The sequence below is a fragment of the Channa argus genome, chromosome 10 (assembly GCF_033026475.1).
Source record: "Channa argus isolate prfri chromosome 10, Channa argus male v1.0, whole genome shotgun sequence".
Taxonomy (NCBI): domain Eukaryota; kingdom Metazoa; phylum Chordata; class Actinopteri; order Anabantiformes; family Channidae; genus Channa; species Channa argus.
The window spans coordinates 26894649-26922062 of NC_090206.1; the positions used below are offsets into that span (position 1 = coordinate 26894649).

General features: G+C 41.9%; 1 protein-coding gene across 3 annotated transcripts; it reads left to right on the plus strand.

Annotated features, from left to right (window-relative positions):
- LOC137133951 (diacylglycerol kinase theta) lies at nt 1–27414 on the plus strand. Of its 3 annotated transcripts, none has more exons than XM_067518137.1 (24): nt 1–630; nt 706–1147; nt 4941–5020; nt 5986–6085; nt 7600–7685; nt 9847–9972; nt 10085–10238; nt 10829–10897; nt 12086–12186; nt 12648–12862; nt 13244–13334; nt 13759–13813; nt 13996–14057; nt 14270–14420; nt 15087–15125; nt 15765–15880; nt 17528–17679; nt 17829–17977; nt 18120–18298; nt 18512–18612; nt 18986–19132; nt 19214–19325; nt 20905–21057; nt 21564–27414. In XM_067518137.1, exons 2-24 carry the CDS (start codon nt 922–924, stop codon nt 21663–21665), a joined length of 2766 nt encoding a protein of 921 aa, XP_067374238.1. In that variant the 5' UTR covers nt 1–630; nt 706–921; the 3' UTR covers nt 21666–27414. The 3 variants fall into 3 exon arrangements, with proteins under 3 accessions (XP_067374238.1, XP_067374237.1, XP_067374235.1); XM_067518136.1 differs by having other exon boundaries at nt 1–608; XM_067518134.1 differs by having other exon boundaries at nt 1–1147.

Below are 27414 nucleotides of genomic sequence, written 5' to 3' on the forward strand. Positions count from 1 at the left end.
CTCGGACGCGGAAGAAGCCTCGGTCTCGGAGAGGGAAGAAAACCCCCGATATGAAAGCAGCCCTTCAGCCTGGTTTCACACTTGTTGATTAACATTTGCCTACAGGCCCGCGGCGGGGGACGAAGCGTCTTCCCATCCGGTTTTTCGTGTTTTTCTCCCGGCTCTGGATGTGCTGGATCCAGGCTGCATGGCTGACAGACAGGCTGTGATTGTTGAGTGAAAACCAGCCATCCGTTTCATAGACTTCCTTCAGCCGCATCCAGCTCTCCTGGATCGATATTTCATCTTTTATTCATCCAGCTCCCGTTCGGCGGGTTCCGGGAAACCTACCGAGCTCAGCGCAGCGCCGCTGGGTGGCACCGCTGTCTCCGGGCGGAGAGACAGCGCGGCATGCTGGACCCGCTCTCCGCCTTCGAAGAAACCCAAAAACCAAACATTACTGAGTCCCCGGGACACCGGGGACGTGTTCGACGAGGTCGGGTTTTGCATTAATGTTCGGAAGTTGCACGTTTTGATCGCCAGCTGGACGGGAAGCTCGGGTAGACACACCGACCGCGGCGCCCTCTCCGCCGGGCTGCACCGCTGGGTGGCACCGCTGGCTCCAGCGGGTACGATGACTTCTCTCTGGAGGTTTGCGACGTCACATTTAACACAAAACTAATCTCGTTTGGAAGTCGTGACCTCGTAGAGTGCTCTGTGTTTCAGGACCCGGATAATTAGCTTCTGAAGCGGGGACAGCTGTAGGAGACACACCGAGCTCGGCGTCCTTTCGCCGGACTACGCCGCTGTGTCCGACCCGGGGGGATGTCTCAGCACCGGTGGCGGAATATTTCCTAGAAACCCGGGGTTTCCTCCAGCAGGGGTGAAGGCGCTCATACACGGTGCTGTCGCGGTCCTGTGGGTTACTTCGTGCGGGAGGACATGGCGGACTCCGGCCGGGCCAGAGCGGCGGAGCTTGACGGCGCGGACAGCCGAACAGCGAGTCCTCTGACCGTGAAGAGGAGGGCGCAGCAGTCGCCCGGGATCCGGCCCAAGTACCAGAGCTCCGCACCGGGCCACTGCTTCAAGAAAGTCACGCTGACCAAACCGACCTTCTGCCACAGCTGCAGCGACTTCATCTGGGGCATCATCGGCTTCCTGTGTGAAGGTACGATTAAGCCATTATTTAGAGGAGACTCATATACTACGCTGCTCCGAGCGGGAATTGAACTACCAACCTCTGCAATGCTGCTGCCTTTCTCTGCACAGAGCTGAGAATAGGCTTTAAGCAGGTGGCTTTGGGTGTCAGATGGTTCTACCTGCGTAAAACAAACTAGTGTTTACATCCTCTGAAAGATGCATCATCTGCAGTCTGCAAGGACGCTACACCTGGAAGCGTCCTTACTTAGTCTTTAGACTTTGTCCTCTTCCCTTCTTGGCCTTCTAGTTCTGTTCTTCTTTCATTTTCCTGTTCCTTCTTTTGCTCTTTCCCTCTTCCTTCACTTGTTTCTTTCCACTTCTGTCCCTTTTCCAAAATTACTCATGGCTCAGTTCCTTTACTTATGTTTGGTTTCCTCTCCTTTTCCGTTTCTGTCACTCTCCTTTGCTTCCTTTACTTTTCATTCCTTTACCTTTCTACCCCCTTTTTTTCTTTTGCATCTCACTGAGCCATAAACCAATCATGAATTCAGCAGCTGAAGAGCAGCACACGTCACATGTCCAGTAATACACTGGTTGTCTATTATGTCCAGTGTGTGTGTGTGTGTGTGTGTGTGTCTGAGGAGGTGTAAAGTGTCTTTTGCACAAGTCATGTTTTACTTCCTTCTGTTGGCATGGCAACAGGAGCAAGGATGCTCCAGCTAGAAGAATCTGTGGGTGTGTGTTTGTGTGACAGGGAGCAGACGCCTGATCATCATCGTCATCCTCACCAGTACAAATAGCAGCAGAAGCCGAAGCATCTAAAGCTGCAGCAGCAGCGCTGCATCCTGTAAAGGCTCAGCTGGATTACATAATGTTTCTTCTTTAAGCCGTCAGTTGGATTAACACAAACCAAACTGCTGCGAACATCTACCACCACGATAAAGGCAAACACAATCTTTTTATTGTTATGGACGGTTATGGTGCATTGCTAGAAGCTACAGCTGCACATTTTACTGAGCAGAGCAGCTCGTGAAGGATAATTCTGGTTTGTTCCTGCTTGTTTTGTCCATCATCTCTGTCGGCAGTAGTTAACTGCATGAAATTAGTTGAGAAAGTAGAAGTACACAAATGCAGCATCAGGTAAAAGTGCAAGTACATGCGTAAAACTAAAAAAAAACACTTCAAATTCTTTACTCTAGTTGAAGTAAAAAGTACAGGCTGCAAAATGTAGTTTATGTCCAAAAGCAGCAGTACTGCAGTAACAAAGTGATTTCTCTCAATTACTCCTGAAAACACCACTGAACTGGATGCTGTTAAGTCCAGACCACATTTGTTACACGTGTCCCTCAAAAGTTAAGGTTACTGCAAAAATCTTTAGTGAGAGGTTTTAGAAACGGGTCCCCTCCCACTTCAAACCTCCATAGATGTGGAAACACAATAGAAGCTTCCTCTGTTGTAATGTGATTTCCTACTTAATGAGACCAGTACTGATGGTAGTGTGGCACCAAAGCAGGGAAATGGATCGGTGCCGTCTTTGAATGAACGTCACAGGCTTTATTTTATCTCATTGTTGATTTTTTTTTTTTTTTTAGCATTCTATAACAAGCACGTTTTTTTTAAATAGCCAAGTCCTCTTGTTTTTTTCAGTGTCTCTCTGAGGTTAAAATGTGATGTTAATCTGCAGGAAACTGTGACTTCTGATAAGAAATAAAACTCTTTAGGTTCAAAGTGCAGCCAGAGCAGAGGACTGCAGAGGGTCTACAGTTGTTTTTCAATTAATTTATTATGTCAGAAAATAGTGAAGAAATGGTCTAAAAGCCCCAGATAATCAACTTAAACTAATATAAATCCCAACAGAAACAAAGGTTTTTTTCACACTGGAGAATCTGGACCCACTGAGTTGTTGGTGGTTAGTTTTTTGTTGATTATTAAACACATTAATTTAGTTGAAAGAAATCCTTGAACGGGTCATTTTCTAAAGGGAGTTCTGATGTCTTTGAGCGCCTGGACCAGAAAAAAGCCACTCGGTCTTATCTTGCCACGGTAGGTTTCGTGTTGAGGGTCTGAAACAGGCAGTAGTGTTTAAATGCAGAGCTGTTGTTGACGAGCTCAGTGTGTGAAACTGGCCAGAGCGAATGTGAGGTTTACCACAGTGTGACAGAACAGACAAAAAAACACCACAAACTAAATGTCAGTTGAACAACACACAGAGGCAGAGCGGTCGGGGCGAACACACATTCATGCTTGGCTTTTTATTTAGCTGACAACCTCCTCAAAAGCAGCCCCCTGAGGACGCCTTTGTGCCCAAAGTGGCTGCGTTTAAAAAGCCACTTTCATTATTAGGTTTGAGGAGAACAGAGCACTTTATGCTTTATTAAAAATGGTTCAAGAAAGACCCTGAACCCTGCGGTTTCCTGCTTTTGTCCAAATGAGACTAAAGACATTCTTTGAATAACAGCAATAAGAGGAGATCATTTCTTCCTGTCCAGCCCTTTTTGAATTAGTGTTGTTTGATCATTAAATCATCTGACTACACTCATGTAAAAGCAAAATCACTTAGAAATGGCTCAATTAGTTCATTATTCAGTGTTTATGAGGAGAAAATGATTTGGACAAATTAATTTAACAAGGTGACGCCAACATGTAACCAGCATTTAAACACTGTTTCCTGTTTTGAGGGGGCTCATTACACAGTGCAGCAAAACACAGCTCCACTGGTAAAACATGAAGCGTCAGGGTTGCATGTTGTTCCTATGGCTGTGAAATGTTTCTCTTACTTTACCTTTGTGTTGTAACAACCTGAACACCAGCCCTGTCACACACTGTGGGAGCTGGCTAGTTAATGACTCACGAGCTGACAGAAGCTTCTAAATATTCCCTGGAATCAATCAATCAAAGCGCTTTACAGATGATTGGAAAGTTTGTTAACGAGAAAATCATTGCTGCCAAACAGTTACTGAACCATTTAACCGACTTGTTAGCCAAAGAAAAACCAGAACAGAAGTCACTGTTCACAGATTTCACCATTGTGCTTTGCTAATCTGCAAAATATTTCGCTAAACATTGTAGTTTAGCGAAATATTGGGGAATCTGTAGACACATAGTGTATATGAGTGTATATGTAGATATTCCACATCTACTAGTTTTACTGTTTTTTTTTTATTTATTGTTGATAAATGTTTTGAATGAAGTCACAATTAACTTGAAAACGTGTTTAGTCTCAATAAAGATCAGTTAAAGGAACAAAAGTAAAAATGCATAAATGCCATAATCGAAAATTGTTTGTTTTTTGATTTTTATGTAAATTATTCTGTACAGTGTTGCAATATGTGTCATTACTTTGTCATTTATAGACATAATAAATGTAAAAAAACAAAGAATGTAAAACCAAATGCCAGCGCAGTCGTCCATTCTGAATCTCTGGTTGATAGTTAATCTTCAAGACAAAGAAATTTTTTTTATATATATACATATACATATATATCATTTTTTTCTTTGTCTTGAAGATTAACTATCAACCAGAGATTCAGAATGGACGACTGCGCTGGCATTTGGTTTTACAGTTGTTTGTCAGTGAACTAGAAGTGTCTCTAAACCACATACAGCTCAGAAAAAACCCTGCACAGGCATCTGATGATGTGGATTCAAAAACCAGAGCAAAATCATCTGTGGTCTATTTCTAGCCAAGTCTAAGATAAAATAAAACCATGTTCTCGTAAAGCCACTGCTGCTGAAGGTTGTTAGTATATTGGACCTGTACGTAGTTGAACCTCCAGCCTGTGTCTCTCAGTGGGCGCTGACTGTCCTCTGTCTCCTCACAGTATGTAACTTCATGTGTCATGAGAAATGTCTGAAGACGCTGCGATCAGTCTGTTCCTGTATGACTCCATCTACAGTTCGGGTGAGTAATAAGCAGCTGCTCCTGGTTGAAACACTACACACCCCTGACATGATGTTTATTGATCAGCGCAGCACTGGTCAATGAGCCTGACTAACTGCTGCACTGATCAATAAACCAGTGATAAACATGTTGGACTGGTTCTGTTTTTCATGACACAGTGATTAATCACTGTCACCTTCCAAGATAAACCAGAAGATTCAGACACAACTGGGTCTCAAATCTCAAAACTGTGCCTGTGCAGTGGCCTCCAGGATCAGTGCTGGGCAGTGTCCAGTGGTGGATGTTTGATCACATGAAACACACCTTCCCAAAAAGGATTTTTCTCACTGAGAATCGCTAAAAACGGTGAACAAATGTCTCACAAACCCCCTGAAAGGACCTTTTCTTATTTTTGGAATGTAATTAATTTAATCCAATAACATTTAGAAGTTCGAGCCAAGTGTTATTTGATTTTATTTATTTTTTGCACCACCTTTCATAGGAGTTGAATGGGCACCATGTTCACCTCGGTTCTAAGAATACGATATCCGTGTCAGACTGTCTTAATCAGGTTTTCCAATTCAGTCCTTCCTCATTTCTTTCTCATCTAACAGTTCCTGATTTAGTATTTTATAATGTTGCACATTCAAACCGGGGACCTGGCAGAGCTAACCACTCCATCACCGTGCTGCTCTGTACCCTGCAGATTTTTAACATTTGAAAGATTTGGTTTACTTTGTCAAGTGTCAAGCCTCCTATTTGCTGGTGTGTATATGAACGTTTTCTTTACAGAAACATACAGGAACTGTTTTCAGCAGCGTAATTATCAACAATCTGTGGACCACTGAGCATTTGTAACAGTATGAAGAGCAACATGCCACAGTTTTAGGAATCTAATCAGCTCATGCTGTGTCTTTACTGTGTGATCATTGCGTTGTGCTAACATGGTGTCACTTGCTTTAACACACTGGATGTTTCTGCTGCAGGTGCCGGTGGCTCACTGCTTCGGTCCGGCAGGTCAGAAGAAACGTTTCTGCTGTGTCTGCAGGAAGCAAACCGAAGGAAACACTGCTTTGCGCTGTGAAGGTCAGACCAGTCCCATCTCCAGTTAGACCAGTTTCACCAGCATTGCATGTTTACATCTCAACTGTGTGATATTGTTAAATTTAGTGAAGCGTCCAGACTGATACTGAAAAAGTCACAGAACAAAAACTAAAACCTAGGGCCACTGTACATATATCAAAACCAGAACAAATAAAACTGTGCCTAAATACCATCGTAGAGGAGATGCTGGGTTGTAATTAGGCTGAACTCAGCTTTTACATCAAGCAGTAAAATCTGGATGCAGTAGCTGTGTTTTTGTAGACTGTATGTAATTTTGTTGCTGCCTTCCCAGAATATTCAAATGTTACCAGCTGGTAGATGTAGACATTTGAGTTTATTTTGTATTTTATTTGCATTTGAACATGTTCTGTGACTGTGTTCACTACTGAAGACCAGTTTACATTTACGTGTGGTCCTTTGGCAGATACTTTTACGCAAATCTGCAAAAAGTCAAAGAGAAAACATAAGGGAACATAGGGTTTTGTGAGACACAAGTGCAAAATGGGATTTAGGAATATTTTTCAAATAGTTTAAGTAAATAGGCGCCTGCAGAAGAGTTCTACGCTTTGAGTGTTGGCAGTGACGCCAGAGTGTGCAGAGTTCCGCTGCTCAGTGCAGCATCATGGGACCACTGAGCTGAGGAGCTTCGCTTTGGATCTTTTGCTGTGTGGTGAAGGGACAGCAGCAGCTCAGACGCAGAGAGGGACTGCAGAGCTGAATGAGGGAGCTCAGGTAGGACGGTGCTGTCGAGTCGACCGCTCTGTAGGGGAGAGTCAGAGCTTTGACCCTAATGAAGCCATGGCAGAGACCTGAACAGCAGAGTAGAGTTTTCCTGAAGTTCAGGTGTCCTTCAGCGTGTCAGAGATTGTGACTTAGTGTACATCCTATTTCCCTTAATTACATCCTCATTTCCCTCAATTGTGTCTTTTCCCAGCATTTTCCTTTCAGCCCAGTTGGATCAGACTTCAGAGTCCTGTAATGACTTTGTTAGTTTGGAGTTTAAATGTGGCCAAATAATTAAATAACAAATGATAAAGTATAAAACTGTTCATTATAATCTAGATAACTCTGTTGTCCAGGTATGAAGAAGAGGCTCAGGAGAGAACATGTTTAATCCCATACGTGTACTCGAATTTCTAATTTAGAGGTTTATACACATACATACAGAACTATGATGTACAGTAAATGTTTATTACTGTAGGAAGTGAAACAGTGAAAAATGTCTTAATTATTAAAGCAGTAAAACATTTTATGAATAATGATCACTAGAGGTTGTGTGCTGCATAAGGTTCCTGCTACAATCCCTATCTATCTGCAAAAATACTAGCAAGAAATGAGATAAAGGAACATTCAGTCTTTGTGAGCTGATTGTTATCTGTTCATAAATACAGAAATGTTTAAACTGGTGAAGTACAGACTAAACTTGTGACCTTTGACCTCACAGTCTTAATACACATCAGGAAAATTGTGTGTGTGTGTGTGTGTGTGTGTTTCAGTGTGTGAGCTGCACGTCCATGTGGACTGTGCTGTCTTCAGCACGGCTGACTGTCGCAGTTGTCACCTGGACGGGACGTTGGAGCAGGTGAGTTACACCAAATAAAGGCTGCAGGTGTGTTCACATTACAGCTGTACAATCATCCAGTGTCCTGTATGAAGGAGCGAAGCGGGTGTGAAGGACATTGTCAGCTCCATCTTTAACACTGGACCTTGTCATTGGCCTGGTACCTCAAATTGAACAGTAGCTCAGTGGCTGACGTCACTTCTACAGCACTGACAGCATCTTGTCTTTGCTGCATCACTTTGTGCTATGGGACCACTGCTGCAGTGGACCACAAGCACCTGCAGAGAAGACTGTTAAGACACCACCAGGACATCTACTGCCTCAGAGTCCACAGAGGAGGCTGCTGCGGTAGAGATCGTTCACACTTGTTCCCTCTGACAGGAAGTATAGAATGTGAAATGCAGAACGCCCAGACTGAGCAGCAGCTTCAGTCCAGCTGCTGTCAGACTGCTAAATGGGTCAGTGGCTCAGTGGCACCGACACCATCCTATAATACCTCAATACCCAGATCCTCCACTCTGATCCATTACTGTACATTCACTGCTATGCAGTCTTGTACCTATCTTTGAATCTATTTTAGCAGCATTCACAATGGAAGGCAAAGGAAGAATTTCATTGTGCATTGTCCTAAAGGCAAAGAATAATCAGTCACCGCAGTGACAGTGTAAACAAAAGTAAACAAATCATTGCCGTCACCGGTGAAGCAAACGTCAGTGGAGAGAAGCAGGACAAAACAAGCAGCAACGTCAAATGGCTTCAAGAGCAGTAAAGTGTCATATTTTCATACTCTGAGCCTCTGTAGTCACAACATCTACAGAGCTGTTTGTGTTCCATTGTTGGAGGTTTGTGTGACAGGTCGACACACTCAACATTCAAATTTCACCTAACTACAGTGTCACACACTTAATGTAGTACACAATAGAAATGAGTTGGCATTTGGACTCTTTGGTTCCATTGTCCCAGTCTGTGGTTAATATGGTGATTTTAACCAAAGGGATTTTGGTTAAAATTTCATTAATCCGCCTTTACAGCCGTGTCATGTTTATTCTCATGCACTGTTCTAATTCAGTATTTCCCGTTTGATTCTGGCTAGATGAGGATCAGGCTACTACGAAGGCCTTTGTGTACGTGTAAGAGGTTAACATGCCAAATCAAATTACAAGTTGGATGTTTAGTGGTGGTGATGCTGAAGTCATGTGACTGTGGTGTAGTTAGTTTATAGCTTCTGGTGCTTGTATTTAAGCTTCAGAAATCATAAATGTGGTGTTTATCTGTGAAGATTATCATGCTGAACAAAACCTGAAAGAATTGTGATGGTGAAATCCCAGCACGTTAACTGACACATCGCTGAGGGCTGTGTGAGCTTCTGTGAAGCTAAATGCTACTTGTGTTTGGTAACAGAGACATTATCGTTTAATTCATAACCTACTGCAAAATGTGCCTGTAGCTCAGGAGGTAAAGCAGTTGTCAACCAATCCTAGGGTTGTTGGTTCGATTCCCTACTCCTCCTGTCAACATGTTCAAGTGTCCTTGAGCAAGACATTAAATCCCAACTTATTCGCTCCATGTGAGTGAGTGTGTGAATAAGTAAATGTGAAGCAGTGTAAAGAGCAAGTTCATTAATTTCCAGCTTGCGTCCTATGATTCAAGTTTGTATATTATGAATAGTTGTAAACTTTCCTCTGCCTTCGCTATAACTAAATACGAACCTGTGTGTGTGTGTAAGTGATTGGTGTCAGATTAATGACTGTGACTTAGCGAAATCGATCAGGCTGACTGATCACCTGCTCTTTGATTAAAGAGTCAATTCGGACAATGTGCTGTCTGCTCAGTGTGCGTGTTTCCATTAGAGCTGATCGATCGGTCACAGTTGTTGATTAAAATCCACAATAGATGTCAGACTGGTCCTCAGTTCATCACTAGAAGCAGTCATTCAAATTCAGTCAGTGCATATTATATTTTTTCCGTGACTTTATTAATCTATGGTGTGAGTCTTTTTCATCAACCACCAAATGCGTATTAATACAAACTGAAACTGTTGAAAATGGACTTGACGTCGCCCTCTGATGTTAACAATTAATGAATCTGTGAGGGCAGAACAACTGAAACGCCCGTCACCCAATACACATCATTTAACACCTTAGGTGTGTTTCACGCCGCACCTTTGTTTTTTTCTCCTCAGGACACATTTCACCACCACTGGAGGGAGGGGAACCTGGCCTCAGCGGCGAGGTGTGAAGTCTGCCGGAGGTCCTGTGGTTCCTCTGACGTCCTTGCGGGGATGAGGTGTGAGTGGTGTGGCATAACGGTGAGAAGCAGCTGAACCCCGTCAGTCTCACAGTCAGGGGTCCCCAGACCTCCAAGATCCCAGCGTTCAATACATGTCTATAAGTCAGCGAGTTGTTTCTGTGTCTCTGCAGAGCCACGCAGCGTGTTACCTCAGCGTGCCAGCAGAGTGCACCCTGGGGCGTCTGCGCTGCATGCTGCTACATCCGGCCTGCGTTCGCCTCGACTCCAGAAACTTCAGCAAGATGCACTGCTACCGTATCACAGAGAGCTGCAGCCAAGAACTGGGTACACACTCCAAACCACATCCTCTATGATGCTGCCGACTCTAAGTGTGAACCAGAACCACTCAGCTCGTTTCCTGACAGCTTCTCTCTGCTGATCAGAGCTGTGAAAGTCAAAATGAGGTTTTTCAGAAATCATGTTAATAATGTGACTTAGGCTGTGTGATATCACTCAGGGAGCCCCCTGGGGTGTCAGGCGTGACAGAAAAATCACGATATTCACACAAACAAGTTAAAGCAAAGCAAAAGTGCATCGTGAGATTGAAGTTGGAAAACTGTCAACTGGCCCTTTAAGAGCTTTTTCATTATTGGAGAGTGAAATTGTTAAGTCATCAGAAGGAGGCTTCATGTCCCAGTTACAGTAGAATGTACACAGTCCATCTGTGCATCACTAACTAATGTAATGAAGGTTGTAGTATTTTAGAGTCGTGTGTTAATGATTGAGCCGCTGGGACACATTGACCAGCTGCCTAGTTAACAGCTCCGCAGTGTGAATGTGTCTTAATTTCACAGCATATTTACGAACTGTGATATGTAGTTTTCTTTCTTTGCAAAAACTTTTTTACTGAGCTTTTCTCTCCATGTTTCTATCAGAAAACTCCGATGACATTGATCCTTCTGCTGCAGCGTCTAAAGACAGTCAGACACCTGCTCCAGATTCAGGTCAGTCCACATCCTAAATCCCTCCCTGGACCAAACACCATAAAGATTCAATAAAGAGCTGGAACAAACAGACGGAGCACGGTTTTGTTTAACTCTTGTGTAAGCAGGTACCTACTGTATCTCAGCTGTGTCCTGTCCAAGATGGCAGCGTCACAAGTTTCTTTTTTATCCAACTTAAACCAGTTGTTGATCTTAAGACAATGGTTCAATTAATCTATAGATTATTTTCAATATAATTTTTATTTTTCAATCAAAATTAATTTACTCATCATTTGAATTTCAATATTCATATTTTATTCATCATCTTCTCTTTAAACAAATATGACAAAGTTTGCACTGCAGGACTTTATTTCCCTGACAAAAACTAGTCCAGGCTGAACTGCTGATCTGTGTTTTACTGACTGGCTCCATTCAGCTTAAAGAAATGTGACTCAATCTACATTCAGCAATCAAACAGCTAAATAAGTCAAACAATTTGCACCATTTGTTTGGTCTCTGCTTCAAATACTCCCATACTTTACATGATCGCGGTCGCTCGCTCATCAGTGGACTCATCTTACTTCCTACGTGCTGGAACGCATTAATGGTTCAGCTAACGTAGGGGCACTAAATTTATTTAACCACGTGTATACGCACAAATTACGTTGACACATCCTCTCACTCACACATAAATACTCTTTCTATACTTTGTTGTGCAAAAGAAATGTGAAAAACAAAATGCTCAAGCGATGAACACATGACGGTGGATGAGGAACTGTGGGCACAGCTCAAATGATCGATCTCCTGTGTTTTGATCACTTCTTCCTATTGATCGCTAATCTGCTGAGCTTTTTTACTCCAGTACCCGAACGAGCACTGATGTTGTCCGGTGGAGTTAAGGAGGAACTTTGACTTTACCTGAGCTGTGTCCCTCCCTGCTGCAGAAAGGGGATTGTCTGTATTGCCCCAGATCCCGAATCTTTGTGTCCCTGGGAGAACAGACACTGTTAATTTGGAGCCCTTCGTGCGACGGATCGACGCACAATATTTAAATCGACGTATTTTCGTAATCGATTAAAGTCGATTCGTCGCCCCACCCCTAGGTAAAACATGCTGGAATGGACGAGCAGAAATGAGATCACTGAGTTTACATTGGCCTTGTTCATTAGTTACTCAGACTTTTCTCCATGTGTCTTCTGTGATCCACAGGTAAACAGTTTCTCAAGGTGTTTGATGGTGAAGATGGCGTCAAGCGCGGCTTTTTCAGACTGGTCTCTATTTTTCGAGCGACAAGGAATGAAGAAGTGGTGGTGAGAGCCCCGCACTACACATCAAATTACTGAGACCCCATATGGGTTATGTGATTTTTATGAATCTACACACAAATTGATGACAAGAAGAACTGTTAGAACTGGTCAGCCCTGGGTTTTCCTCTCAGGTAACACAGGCTCGCCCAACCTTTGCCCCTCCAGACTTAGACTTACCTGCATGTTTTTTGGGGAAAGATTTAAACGTGATAATGTGTAATTTAATTATTCAGTTTATTACATTCTGCAGAACATCAATTAATCCAAAGACATTTGTTTGCTGTACTTGATTGCAGGGTTGAATGTTACAGCTCATTACAGTAAAATGAGGTTTCAGCATCTCGATTCTTACTTCACACAAACAACACAACAAATACACAAAAACACAACTATCTTAAGTTGGACATAAAGGGTTTAAACAAATCCTCAGTCCAATCCTGCGGGGCCTGTGTTGTCTCCTACAGGAGGCGGCACTGAGGGCCTTCTACCTCCCTGATGAACCTCAGGACTACGAGCTGCATGAGATGGGCAGCCTGCAGCGGCTCCACAGTGATGACATTGTGAACCGGAATGGCAGTCCGGACAACAGGAGCTCTCTGAAAGATGGAGGAGAAGCCTGGGTGCTGAGGGCCAAACCCAGAGACACTGAGGTCATCAAGGTGTACTTGGGCTGGCCCAGGTGAGGCATGATGGGAAACGGGGTTCAGTAGAGTAGAGGGTAGAGTATGTTGAGACAACAAAACCTTTGAACATAGTAATAATACAGATCCTGTTTTGCTTGGAGACATTAGATTTGGGCTTTACTGTTAGTGGTTTTCAAACTAAATTCTATTTGACTCTGCTAACTATTAATATTGAGTCTTTATTACTGGCTTGGATGAAAACTTCATTCTTTTTTCTTCCTTCTCAACCCACATTTTACTTTAATAAGATTCTGTTTTACATAAAAACATCAGTTTCTGTACAGATAAGTGGAACTACAGGATAAAAAAAAATCCATGTTTTAAGACTTTAATTACCAGAGAATATTGACATACATGCATATGTGTATGTATTTCAGGTTGGGTGCAGCTTTCGTCACCGTCTCTGTCTCAAAAAACACCACGGCAGCTTCAGTCCTCACCGAGGTCCTCAGTCAGCTGGACACACAGGTAGAAACCACGTTCTGGAAAACCCTGTGGAAGTTGTGGAAATAGTTGTCACATGGTTGACATACATATTCTCTCTGCTGGAAACGATTTTAAAGGCAAATTTATTATCAGGACATGATTGAAACACTGAGTGAAGTTTGAATAAATGATTAAATGCCAATATGTTTCCCAAGCCCAGATGGGAAGTAGCAGCAGGAAGGGCATCCGGCGTAAAAACTCCAAACCCGCGGAACAATTTCCACTGTGGCGCCCCCTGAAGGGACAAGCCAACAGCCCTTTATCTAGTGGGATTATAATCAGGTTTAATGAGGGGAAGATTTGCAGGTCACAGGATGAAAATGAGGTTATTGCAGTTTATAAACAGGAGCACAGAATATGTGCACAGTCTGAAACAGTGTCAAGAGTTCATCTGTGTCTATTTCAGGAAGAGGATGTGTCCAGATTCAGTCTGCTGGAGATCTGCATGGGCAGCAAGCAGGGTGAGCTGCAACACATGGAATGTACAGTGTGAAGACCAGGGACTAAATATGTCGGAAAGTGTAAAGGGATTAATAGATGTAACAGTTCTGTGAACTCGTGCTCATCTGAAGAAGATTTTCACGCTTTGTGTCATGGTTGCAGTTGTACAGAAGGTCACAGCCTTTGTGTTTGTGTCCTCTAGTGCAGAGACAGATGCTGACTCCTCAAGAGAAGATTCTGGACAAACTGCAGGAGATCAGGAAGGTACGAGGGCCTGACTGTCCACATACTTTGAGCCATACGGTGTAGTGCACTTCAGGTGTTAAATACATCATTATGTCCTCAGAAGCAAGTTGCTGCTCTGCATGAGAGCAGGAAGGGACCAATGACGCCTGAAGAAATTTATAATGATTTAGCAAATGAACTAAATGATTTGGGTTTTTTTGGGTGTTTAAACAGTCCGTTTCATTTCCCAGGTGTCTTTGCATCAGAAGAACCAGACCCGGTTCTACGTGGTGGAGAACCGGAACCGAGCGGTGCAGGTCAACCTGCTGATTGGAGGACTACCCCCCATGCTGAGCAAGGAGGAGTATGACCAGCTGATCCAGGAACACCTGACCACCAAGAGTGAGTCTCTTTACCTGAGCGGGTCTGAACTTGTTCAGCAGATCCCGGCCTGTGTCTTTGTTAGACAACATGACGGCCTGACAGAACCTCTTTGTGGTCTTTCTGCATCTAAATGTAGCACTTTGTAATACAGCTTTTACTTTTTTGTGTCTAACTAGTGTCTCTTAATGGATATTCTGCATCTTATTTTGTGTTTTAACATTCAGTGTCTAGATTTAGTTTTTGTGTTTATGATCTTTTTAGCTTTGCATCTCTTCGGCGTGTAGAGTCATTTCGTCTTATCTTGGTCATTTCTTTCTGTCTTCTTGTGGTAATTTTGGTTTATTGTTGCTTGTTTTTGTCCTTGAGGTAGTTTGTGTGTCTGTGCAGTCACTGTGTGTGTACTCAGTTTGTTTTGTGTTTCATTTTAGTTGTTCAATGAACTTTCCAATAGAAAATAGCAAAGTCAGTCTTCATCCAGGGTCCTTGTGGCCCAGCTGTGATTGTGAAAGTCAAACCATCCAGATGTTTCTCTTGTTGCTGCTCTGTGTGTTGAGCTGCAGACGTTAAACTGAGTCTCTGCATCCATCACTTTGCTTCCTGCCTGCTGCTTCTTATTGAGGTCAGGTCACAGCAGAACCTCTGCTCACTCACATGTCGTTCTCTGTGTCTGTCATGACTCTGCAGGTCACCTGGTCACCGCCAGCCATGTCTATGCCAGTCAAGGTGAGGAGGTCGGCTCTGCTCAATATTTAAATCATGGGTGTCTTCTCCTCTGTGCTCAGTTGGTCCAATGTTCCACAAATAGATCATCATCAAAAGTTAAAGCATGATCAGAAACTCTGAAGTGATGCTCAAAAAGCTGTGTAGATTCATCACTCAAACTGTGTTGACAGACTTTGTTTGGTTTTTAAGCTGTGTATGAGTCAGTCTTCATAAATCTCAGTCAGTGTGGAAATTAGTGCACAGTCCCATGTAGAAACTCCCTGAATGACTTTTTGCAAAGTGATACTCTGGGCTGACGTGCCTTTGAATTAATGCACGTTTTATTTCAGTGTTTTTTGTGTAAGCGGATAGGAAAGGGGACTTGGTTGCTCAGTGGTAGAGCATTGGGTTGGGATGCAGAAGGCCACATGTTCAAATCCCACCCCACCAGGCGTGGCCCCACCCAGCCACCACGGGCCACCTCGGTACCGGTCCCAAGCCCAGGAAAAAAAAAAGGGGGAAGGACGTTTCCACTGTTGCGACCCCTGAAGGGACAAGCCGAAACCTGTTGACTTTTGTGTCAGCGTCTAGGAACACGATTGCTGATTCGAGCTGTTGGTTTTTGAATCTGTGTGTGTGTGTGTGTGTGTTCGTGTTTAGGTGCTGTGTCGCTGGACATCTCATGTTTCTCTGAAGCAGAGAGGATCTACATGTTGGCTAAAGACACGTTTGTCAGCACCAAGGCGCTGACATCACTCGTCATACCAGACATCATGGTAAGGTTCATATAACCAGCACTGTGTTCACACACTGTGTGCAAACTAAAATCTTGGAGAACTGTGGACAGTATTGTGCCACAAAGCAATGCAGAGGAAATGGAGAAGCCGCTCTCAGCTGTAAAACGATGATTTCTGTTGTTTAATTGTGGTGTTTTTTTAAAGCTTCAGTTTGATTCATATTTAGTTGCTATAAAACAGTCCAAGTTTTTGTGTATAGGTACAACATGCATTTGCATGTACTGTTATATGTATTGAGCGCCCTCTTCTACGCGGCGGTATGCTTTGCGGGGGAGCATCAAGAAGAAGGAAGCCTCACGTCTGGATAAGCTGGTGAGGAAGGCGGGCTCTGTAGTGGGCACAGAGCTGGACAGCATGTCATCTGTGGCAGAGCGTCGGGCGCTGAGCAGGCTCCTGTCAATCATTGACAAACCATTGCATCCACTGCATCATCTGCAGGCAGAGGAGCTGCTCCACTGACAGACTGAGGAGGTTGTTCCTCCCCCGTGCCATGCGGCTCTTCACCTCTACTCGGGCCGATAAGACAATGCTGTCATTCCTCACTGTACTGAACTGTACTAGAAACTGTACACAATGCATCATTTAATACTCTAAATAGTCTGATTGAACAGGACATTTAAATGCACTTACATTTTAATCAGACCTTACATTTTTAATTTATAGCTTTTTTGCCTTATGCCTTAAGTTGTGGATATGCTGGAATTTGTCAGTTTCCCATTGGGATGAATAAAGTATCTATCTAATACATATTTAGAAACTATAGCGGAAAACCTGTTACAAAGAAGCTGATTTAAAACTCAAGGCAGACAGAACCAGACTGAAGTCAGAGGAGGCAAAGCCACGAACAAGGCAATAATCAAGAATTGCTGGACAGTCCAAGTCCAGAGGAGCAGAAAAGAATATCTTGTAAAGACCACAAAACAAAGGAGAAGTAGTAGGAATGACAGCTGGGAGATCAGCTACCAGCAGACAAAACCAAAAGGACTGGACGGTTCTAGCAAGTTATACATAGAGTATAACAGACTTAATATTTGGGTAAATGTCCCTTAAGATACTTTGGACATCAACATGTTCCTGGCAGAACTCTGGATATTTGACCTCTAATTTCACAATTGGTGGGCTCAGTTAAACGTTTTGGTTTTTGGGCACAGGGTTGAGTTCAGGACTAAGTGAAGGTCATTTCAAAAGCCTAATATTAGCCTGTTGAATCCAGTCCATAACCAGCTCTGTTGTGTGTTTGGGGTCATTATCCTGTTAGAATCCAAGTGCGGGAACAGCTTCTTCTCTCTGAGTCTGAGTGAGGACGGCGCTCAGCCAAGTGTCTCTGTCTGCAGAGACGGAGCACAAAGCTCAGGGAAAGTTCCTCCTTAACACGACTGGACAATATCATTGCACAGATCAGCAGTTCAGACTGGACTAGTTTTTGTTTGGGGAGTAAAGTTCTGTTCTTAATACTGGATAGATAATGGAAAAAAAATATTAAAATTTTCAAAATCAATTGTTATATTAATTGAAATATAAATAACCCAGTGTTATTTGAATCATCCACCATATTGTTCTGTGCTCTGATGACTTTATTGATTTGGATGTAGTTTCTGTTTGTTGGTAATTGTTGGTGTCTTTCAGCACAACAAACTGGGACATGACATCTGTCCCCTGCTGGTGTTTGTCAACCCAAAGAGTGGAGGCATGAAAGGAAGAGAGCTGCTCTACAGCTTCAGGAAACTCCTCAACCCTCACCAGGTTTTCGACATGTCTAACGGAGGACCGCTGGTTGGGTGAGGACGACGGACACAATCTGAATTGTCACTTTATTAGTATTTGTAACAGTGGAGAAACCATGGAGATGTTGTTTGTGCATGTATTTTGACCTGTAGGGAGGTTTAATCTAATATTTCTAATGTTCCCTGATCCTCATCGGTTCCAGCCTACACACTTTCAGGAGCGTGCCCAGGTTTCGGGTGCTGGTCTGTGGGGGCGATGGGACAGTGGGCTGGGTGCTGGGAGTACTGGAGACTATCCGGCACAAACTCGTCTGTCGAGAGCCACCGATCGGCATCGTGCCCCTGGGAACAGGTCAGGCGAACGCTGCTCAGTGTTTTTTAATAACTGTTTCTGTTGATTCCTGTTTTCTTTGTGAATTTACTGTACATCACGTCCGGTTTGGGCCTCTGAGCAGATGACATAACAGGTACTGAACTCTGTCCTGTACCTTCAGGTAATGACTTGGCCCGTATTTTGCGCTGGGGCACGGGTTACAGTGGCGAGGACCCCTACCACATCCTGGTCTGTGTTGACGAAGCAGACGAGGTTCAGATGGACCGATGGACCATCCTGCTGGATGCCCAGGACATGTCTGAAGACAGCAAGGACAATGGCTTCCTGGAGCCGCCCAAGGTCTGGTCTGTTTCTGTCAGGACAAATAACCTGTGGTTTGGTCTGTTTAAAGCATAATGCTGGTTATTCTGTCTTTATTTATTAGTAGAGTAAAATTAGTAAAAAGAGTAAATTGTATCTACTCACTTTAACGCTGGTGAATTCAGGATCTTACTGTACTGTACTGTTCCTGTAAATATATATTGTTTAGACTAGTTGGTTTCTCTCCCACAGATTGTGCAGATGAACAACTACTTCGGTCTCGGCATCGACGCAGAGCTCAGCCTCGATTTCCACTTGGCCCGAGAGGACGACCCTGATAAATTCACTAGCAGGTAACTGTATATGCTTCACACAGTAGTTTCAATGTAACTTATTTATACAATGCCAAAACTTTAGATATAAAAAATAACTAAAAAGCAGGATACAAAAGTCAGATGAATTATTCTTGTATTCTTGCACAAGGTGAAATTCACACAATCCCGTGCAGGCATGTGGAGAAGCAAAGAAATGTTTACATTTACATTTTGCAGTTTTGAAGGATGAGTACCTCACCAAAGCCGTACTGCAGTAACTTGTTTAAGAGCACATAAGTACTATAAACACAGTGTATTGTTGAAATTAAGCATGTTTTTTATTCTTCTAGAGGTAAGAAATATTTCTGCAGGTAAAGACTCAATTTCCCATCAGTCACTTTGCTTCCCACAGGTTCCACAACAAAGGTGTGTATGTAAAGGTGGGTCTGCAGAAGATCAGTCACACCAGGAGTCTCCACAAAGAGCTGCAGCTTCAGGTGGACGCTCAGAATGTCCCATTACCCAACATAGAGGGACTGATCTTCCTCAACATACCCAGGTAACATACACCCTCACACAGACCTCACAGGAGGAGAAACCTCTTGTTGACCTTACAGTTACAAACTATTTATGTGTTTAGTTGGGGTTCTGGTGCTGATCTGTGGGGCTCCGAGGTCGACGGTCGCTTTGGGAAACCGAGCATTGACGACGGTTTGCTGGAGGTGGTCGGAGTTACTGGGGTCGTCCACATGGTGAGATAAGTCCTAATTTTTACTGTTTATTTTTGTTTTTTTTGCATAGGGGAGGCAGAGCAGAGTGGCCACCAACTGACTGTATGTCTTACCCGAAGTGTCATGCAGTGCCAAGTACTGGTCCCAAACCTGGTAGAAATTGGGGAGGGTTACGTCAGGAGGGCTTATTTCCACCACCAATATCTGAGCTTATTAACATGAAGATGCACAGAAGAAGCACCCTTTTATTATGCATTTAGTTTGAGACATCTAGGACATTTCTCCTGTCTTAAGAACATGCTCCTGCTTAGTTTTTACCTGGAAATACCTTCTTTTACCTTCTACAACCAGTCGATTAACTAACTTAACTTAACTACACAAATGACATCAGAGGGAAAGTCACTCCAAGTAATATCAGACACCCCAGATACTTAAGACAGCTAAGGTAGTTAGCTGTGTGCACAATTATTAGGCAAGTGATTATTTTGACCATATCATCATTTTATCCATAATTTCCAAGTCCAAGCTGTTTAATCTTGAATGTTTATTGGATTTAATGCCAATATCAGGTGATGTGTATTTGTGTAACGAGGGAGGATGTGGCCTAAGGAGATCAACAGCCTATATCAACGTGTACAATTATTAGGCTGATTGTTGTCCTCAGGAAAAATGGGCCAAAAAATAGATTTAACTGACTCTGAAAAGTCAAAAACTGTAGAAAGTCTTTCACAAGGATGCAGCACTCTTGAAATATCTAAGATATTGGGGCATGATCACAGAACCATCAAAAGTTTTGTAGCAAATAGTCAACAGTGTCGCAAGAAACGTGTCGAGAAGAAAAGACGCAAATTAACCGCCAGCGATTTGAGAAGAATCAAACATGAAGCTACCAGGAACCCATAATCCTGCCATATTCCACAACTGCAACCTACCTGGAGTGTCAAGAAGTACGAGGTGTTCAGTTCTCAGAGACATGGCCAAGGTAAGAAAGGCCGAAACCCGACCACCTCTGAACAAGGCACATAAGTTGAAATGTCAAGAATGGGCCAAGAAATGTCTGGAGACAGATTTTTCAAAGGTTTTGTGGACTGATGAGATGAGTGACTCTTGATGGACCAGATGGATGAGCCTGGGTTGGATCAGTAACGGACACAGAGCTCCACTTCGACTCAGACGCCAGCAAGGTGGAGGTGGGGTACTGGAATGGGCAGGTATTATTAAAGATGAGCTAGTTGGACTCAAAATCAACTCTCAGACCTACGGCCAATTTTTACGGACACTTTCTTCAAGCAGTGGTACAGGAAAAGTCTGCATCTTTCAAGAAGACTTTGATTTTTACTGTATAATCCTTACGTCCAATTTCAGTGCTTGGGGACGTGAACAGAAATTATCAATGTACAAAGCACAAAAAATATATTTATTATACAAAATATCTAATATTATTGTAATTTATTTGTAGTTGGGTAAATCAATTTTATTCATGGTGTTTAGTTGTAGTTTAGTTTTTTCTGTATATTTTTTATATACTATGTTGTTTACATGTAGTCTGTGTGTGTGTCTGTGTGTCTGTGTGTCTGTGTGTCTGTGTGCTCGTGCACAGGGCCAGGTGCAGAGCGGCCTACGGTCTGGTATTCGTATTGCTCAAGGGAACTACATCAGACTGACCCTAAGTAAACCCATACCTGTCCAGGTGGATGGGGAACCGTGGATTCAGCCGCCAGGACACATTATCATCTCTGCTGCTGGACCAAAGGTAAATCTACTTTATCTGTGGTTTGTTAGATATTGTTTCTACCTTAGTTTAGCTGTAGTCAGGTCTGTAGCTTGGTTTGTAATATGTGCTTCAAACACATCTTGTATTTAGCCTTGTTGTTGTTTGCTACATTTGGTTTGCTCTGGTAGTTAACTTGTATTACTCACTGTACACTTCTGATAATTTCTTTCTGAACTCATGTACAGGTTTAGCATCTCAATATAGTCTCTGTAAAGCTGTCATTTATTGCAAAGTTTGTTTTATTGTTTACCACTGGATTTATTAGTATTTTATTTGCTAAATTGATTTCATTCCAGGCTTTTGGCTGTTTTATCCGTAGTGAGCCTCTAGTATCTACTGTATAGTTTGGCATCTCCAGTTCACACCTGCAGATAACCTGTAGTTTGGTTTGGTTTTTTTTTGCTCATGCAGATTGTGGATAGTATAACGTATTCTGTACATACCCACTGGTAGTTATTGGTTTGTGTTTGTTCCTGTGTCTGTAGGTCCGGATGCTAAGGAAATCGAAGCAGAAGCAGAAAAAGTCTTCAGCTGGTGGGAAGGATGGATGTTCAGAGAGTCCTTCCACTAGAGACAGACCCACCTGAATATCAGTGTCCTGCTGTACCTGGTGTCAGCAGTCAGCTTCACTCATGTAGCTTTGTAGCGACACTGACAGGCCGCATTAGACCCGCACACTGAAGGCCATTCAACTTTTACAGCCTGAAGGAGGTGGGAGGAAAGTCTGGGATCACCTCATGTACGGCTGAGTTGGGATCGCATTTCCATCCTGCTCACCAAGTACTTACCAATAATATTCAGCACCTAACGTGTATTTGTTAACTTCAAACACAGTTAGAATCTAATACTTTCACAAGAGAATTTCTGCATAGACTGGGAACGAGATGACACTGAATTTTGCCAATTTCCCAGTATGGACTAATCTCTGGAATTATTAGAAAGTATTTAATAGAATTTGTTACAGATGTGGTCTATATGTACAATTATTAGCAGTAGACTCAGTGTCAGTAACTGATATATTGTAATAACTTATGTTTTGACAAACAATGCAGCTGTAGCGGTTATGACCACAACATTAGTCATGTTGTTATTGAAAAATATGTAGAATCTGATAACTGAACCTGAAAAGCCGGACAGGTAGTTTAAGAAGCTGCTACCACATTATGTTAAATTATCTAAACCAGAATCTCCTGGGATGTAAAACTGGCTCATTCTCTCTTTTAGTTTAGACCAGTGTGAAACTTGTCAGTAACATTGTTTTTTCTGTCAGTAACAAATGTCGACGTGGAGGTTGCAGTAAAGCTGCCCAAAGCTAATGAGCGCACAAAATCATAGGATTCTCTAAAACCTCAGTGACCACTGTGCAGCATCAGTGTCTGTTTGGAAGTGAAGGACCTGATTCAAATTAAGTCAGATAAGTCTGAACTGGACAGTGTTAACTGAAGACCAAGTTAATGCAAAGCGTATACTTTAAATAACCTAAGAACAGTGTGAATTAGGTTAATAAAATGATGAAAAATATTCCTTGACAAATATTTTTTTCATGACCAAGAGGATAAAATTATCCTTTGAAAACAAAATATGACAATATGTTATACATCTACAGGCATAAATAAAAGCGAAATTAAAATGTGACTGTAAACATGAAAAAGCGTCTGTGGAATGACATTAAAACCACCTCTTCTTATAACGTGCTCCAGTAACAACTATGATTTCAATAAGAAACACATAGAAGTTTGACAGTTTTAACTTAAAAACTGAGAAATTATAACTTTGTAAAAGTAGAATTCATGGGAGAGCTGCTGTATTAGATGTCAATTTACATAAATATATGTATAGAATCGATATAAATATTTAAAGCACAAGATAAAAAAGGAGACTAAATTATATGACAGTCAAAAACTATATATCGACTGTTTGTGTGTTTACTTTGGCCATAACTGACTAAAATACCGTCAGTATTCACCACATTCTTTCGCCAGTTTATTTCCTATGATAATAATTGTTATAATACAAAACTAAAATTCTTATTATAGTAACTTGTGCAATGACTTATCTAAGATATATTTGTGTACACAAGGCAGAAAATATTTTCTGCTCTGTGCCATTTAAATAAATCATCTCATGACCTGTTAGAGCCACTTCATAAATCATGAATTTGTCATCTCTGCATAATGTGGCTAAACATAAGCACAAACTCTAATGTTGACTTTAAAACAATGAAAAACAAATCGTACGAATCGCGTAGTAATTGTACATTCTACAAAATATACATGTTGTTCTGTGAAAGATCAGCCTCGACCGACCTGTCCTGTTTGCTATGTGGGTATTCGTGAGTAAGAATATTAAGAATATTTAACAGCCAAGAATTATATAAAAAACCTTAAGATATTATATGAAGGCTGAGTACAGATTTAGCAAAAAAAGAAAAGAAAAAGACAAATTACTGTTAATAAGTGGGATTCTTTATGTCTTTATTTGACTAGTGTAAAGACATGAAGTCACTGTGCTACAGCTGGTGATGTTGGTATAGAGAAATTTAGTTGTGTTAGTGTCAAAACGTCCTTAGCAAAGAGACAAAGTGACAATGTGCCCTGCTCCAGTCAGATGTTGAGAAAGTCTTCACGTTCAACTCATTTTTAGTTTTAGAAACTATTTAACATGAAGTCGTACAGTTACAGACAGTACAACAGAAAACTGCAGTACCAGCTAAACTAACAGCATTTTGAGCTTGATCACAGGCTTGTTTGCCCCACACGTTACCAGTGTGTGAGGCAAAGCAAGATTAAAACAGTGTCTAACAATATTCACCAAATATCAGGGGAATAAACAGCAAACTGATGGGCCAAAAAAACTTGTTTGAGTAAAACAAGGGATTTTTATTACAAACCGGAGAGAAGAGCAAGAACAAATGTATTAAAGCAGCTGAAGTAATAACAAGAAATGATCCATTATTAATTGTTTGAAACAGCTATTTGCAAGTTAGGAATAAAACATTGTGCATTTAATACATTATTTGTAATTTTGAATCCACTGGCCATTGTTGACAATTTACAATAGAATATATTGAGAATACTTTTTTTAAAGGATCCAACCTGTAACTTAATTTGATTTTCTACATAAAAGCTCGTTTCAAGACAACAGCAGAAAATCACAGATGCCAGAGCTCTGCATAACTTTATTTTGGGGCCACAACAATATTCACAATGACATCATATTGTTAAAAGGGTGCGAGTTCTGCTCGTGCTCAAAGACCAGCGCTAGCTGCCAGTTCATACTCAAACAGCCTCGGACAGAAAGACGGAGACAGATTTAATAAAAGGACAGTCATGGTTTCAGCTCTGGTTGTAGCCACAAAAGTATTTGATTACTTTTGGTTTCAGATTTTTCAGATCCACCTTTTGCATGTACGGATTTATAGTGCGGCAGGTTTATTAACGTGAGGTTTGAGGATCCAGTTTTCATTCGAAGCCTCAAAGTTTTTATGAAAGGCATTTTATAGACCAATGCAAGAGCTGCGTTTTTAAGAGATGTGCGTTCATTCCAGAGGGCTGTAGTTGGTGAAGTTCATACATTTTCATGAAAGTTGGGCTTCTGGCCTTCTGAGAGCAGATGCTGACAAATCAGTGACATTAACTGTTAGTTTGAGCTTCTGCAGACTGAGGGGCCCAAAAGTTTTCTACAGTTGACTCGTGTGTGTGCTGACAGTAGAAGTGAGTAGTTTTCAAACTGTACAGGAAATACTGTCACAGTGTTTTATTGTTGTATGAAGTACTGTAGGTCTTTGTCAATGTGGAGCTGTGTTGCCATTTATCTCGTCTTCATTCATAAGTCAGTCTGCTGTCCAACCACACAACTACTGGTTTACAACCGTTAACTACGTCATTTACACTGCTGCACATTCACATTCCCATTCCTTCAGACAGCAGTTAATTTCACTTCATGTGTACAAAAACCAGCTCTCAGAGACTTGAATCCTTCTACCTACATGTAAACGGATTTCACACATGCGCTGGAACCCTGATCTTCTCCAGCTTTATCCCGAGCAGCTGCTTGTGAGAACGTTCACAGATGAACTCCGAACATTGACAGAGTTGATTTCTCTGGACACATGTTTCATGTAACACACGGCGAGCGATCGTCCGAGTCAGAAGTGAGGGGTCATCGTGCACAGGCGGCACAAAGGAAAAACAAAGACACCAACAAAACAAAACACTGTAGTAGTCGACTGACAGAACTGTCAACGCGGCCAATCACAATTTGGGACAGAGCTGCGTCCTCCATGCACGGGCTCATGGACATAATCTGGACTTTGTACTGGGGACTTGCAGGATAAATGCTGGACGATCTTGGGAGTGTGTCCCTCGGACATTTGCATTCTCACATACAACGCCTCCAGATAAAGTCTGGAGAATTTCAGTTTTCCAGTGCATGTGTGAAAGGAGCTTCAGACAATCCGGAGATTATCCAGATTTTATCCTGTAAGCCCCTTGCACAAAACTAGGTGATGTGAGCCTGTGCTTGCAGCAAGCTGTTTGGTCCTGAACCCATCAGGTGACCGTCACAGATGCCATGTGCTGTAACCAACAGTTTCCTGCAGCAGACCCACCAGCATGACGTGGAGTTTCTCCTGTGAGGAGGTTCTGACTCAGACAATCTGCCGCTTTGTGTTACACGAGTGAAACAATTTCATATGTAAAAAAGGCTTCAGAGATAATCTGTCTCTGCTTCTGAAACCAGCAAAAAATGTATTATTAGATTTACTGGAATTGCAGGTGCGTGTATGTGTATCAAACACGCACCTGCACACTCAAACACTCAAGCCACTACATTGTGCACATTTCTAACAGCATATTCTTTAATGCACAGAATATTACAAATAATATATGTATGATTATATGTAAAGTAAAATGTGTTCAGGATATTGGGAGCTCTTTGATTACATAACTTGTGTTCCGTTCAGCAGCGTGTTTCACTTCTCTGCAAGTTGATTTTCATAGACATTAAGTGCAGTCAGCCATGCAAACTAGTGCAGTTTGGACGATTAAAGAATTCACACTGTTTGTACTTAACAAGTTTAAATATGCAGAGAAGCAGCCCCCCCCCCTCAAAAACATGCTAATGTTCCACCACTGAGTGTAAAGTCTTTGTATGACTTTACGAATGAAAATACAAAAATCCAATGGTTTGTCATAACACAACTGTAGGAGACAAAGCTAAAAACTGCTCACAAAAATAAAAGGTGCTCGAATAGTGTACAAATAAAGGAAAATAAAAGAACTGAGTCCTATTCTGCAAAATCCTCTTCTTCACAGGACTAAAAATGGAATCTTGTTAAAAATTGTAATTAATTAATTACATTCTGTTTCATGGAAGTTTTTTTCACACACAAGAGCAAACTTCATTTGGGCTTTTAAGATTTGTTCTACATAAACTTCCTGTAGTTTGCACTGGAGCTGATTGTGTTCTGTTTGTGTTGCTGTGTACCAGTGAATCTTTTGCTCTCGATTGTTAGAAAGTAAGTAGCCAGTCATCTACATCTCAGCAATATTGGTTAGTTCCTGGTTGAATTTTGTATATGGGGGCTGAGTAGGGGCCCAATGATATATTTTACCCTTGGTCCCCTGAGGACCTAAATCTGGCCCTGGTTATATTTGAACACGCCTCACTTCCTGTAGACATTAAGACATGTATTCGTGCACTATTTGAGCTGGACGTTATTTTTCCTTTATTTTTGGTCCCAGATTTTATTTGTTGCTCTTCATGTTTCTCACACCACAACCCTTCACTGATGCCGAAAACTACATTTCTGTTGTGTTGAATGTTGCAGATGTGCTTTAACCTGACTTTTGTGCTTCTCTATGTCCACTGTGCCTGGTAGCGTACCACTTTTCTGTCCATCAGAAAGTCCTGGCTGTGGTTTAGTCTGCAGGTCTGCTTTGTGCCTCATCGAAACGCTTCGACATGTGTGTGTTAATGTGTTTCCTGCCGGTGCATTGGTGTGTTCACCTCCAACGTGCTGAGCTAATGTGCCTCCAGATGTTTTCTTTTTGCTGTGACTGTATATTAAGTTTCTACCTGATGCTTTATGGAATAGATTTGTATATTTTTGCAGACAGAAGCTGTTTTTGTTTTCGGTTTCAAATGTAAAGTTTGAACTGTAAATTGCACTAATTGTTTAACAGATGCTGTTAGATGTTCAGGTTATTACAAATGTTGTAACTAAAGCTAGATATATAATACACATAAATGTTTAAATAACTGATTCTTATGTGTTTAATCATAATAAACTAAAGAGCATCTAAGAATTAAAGTCAATGTTTTTTTAATCCTGAA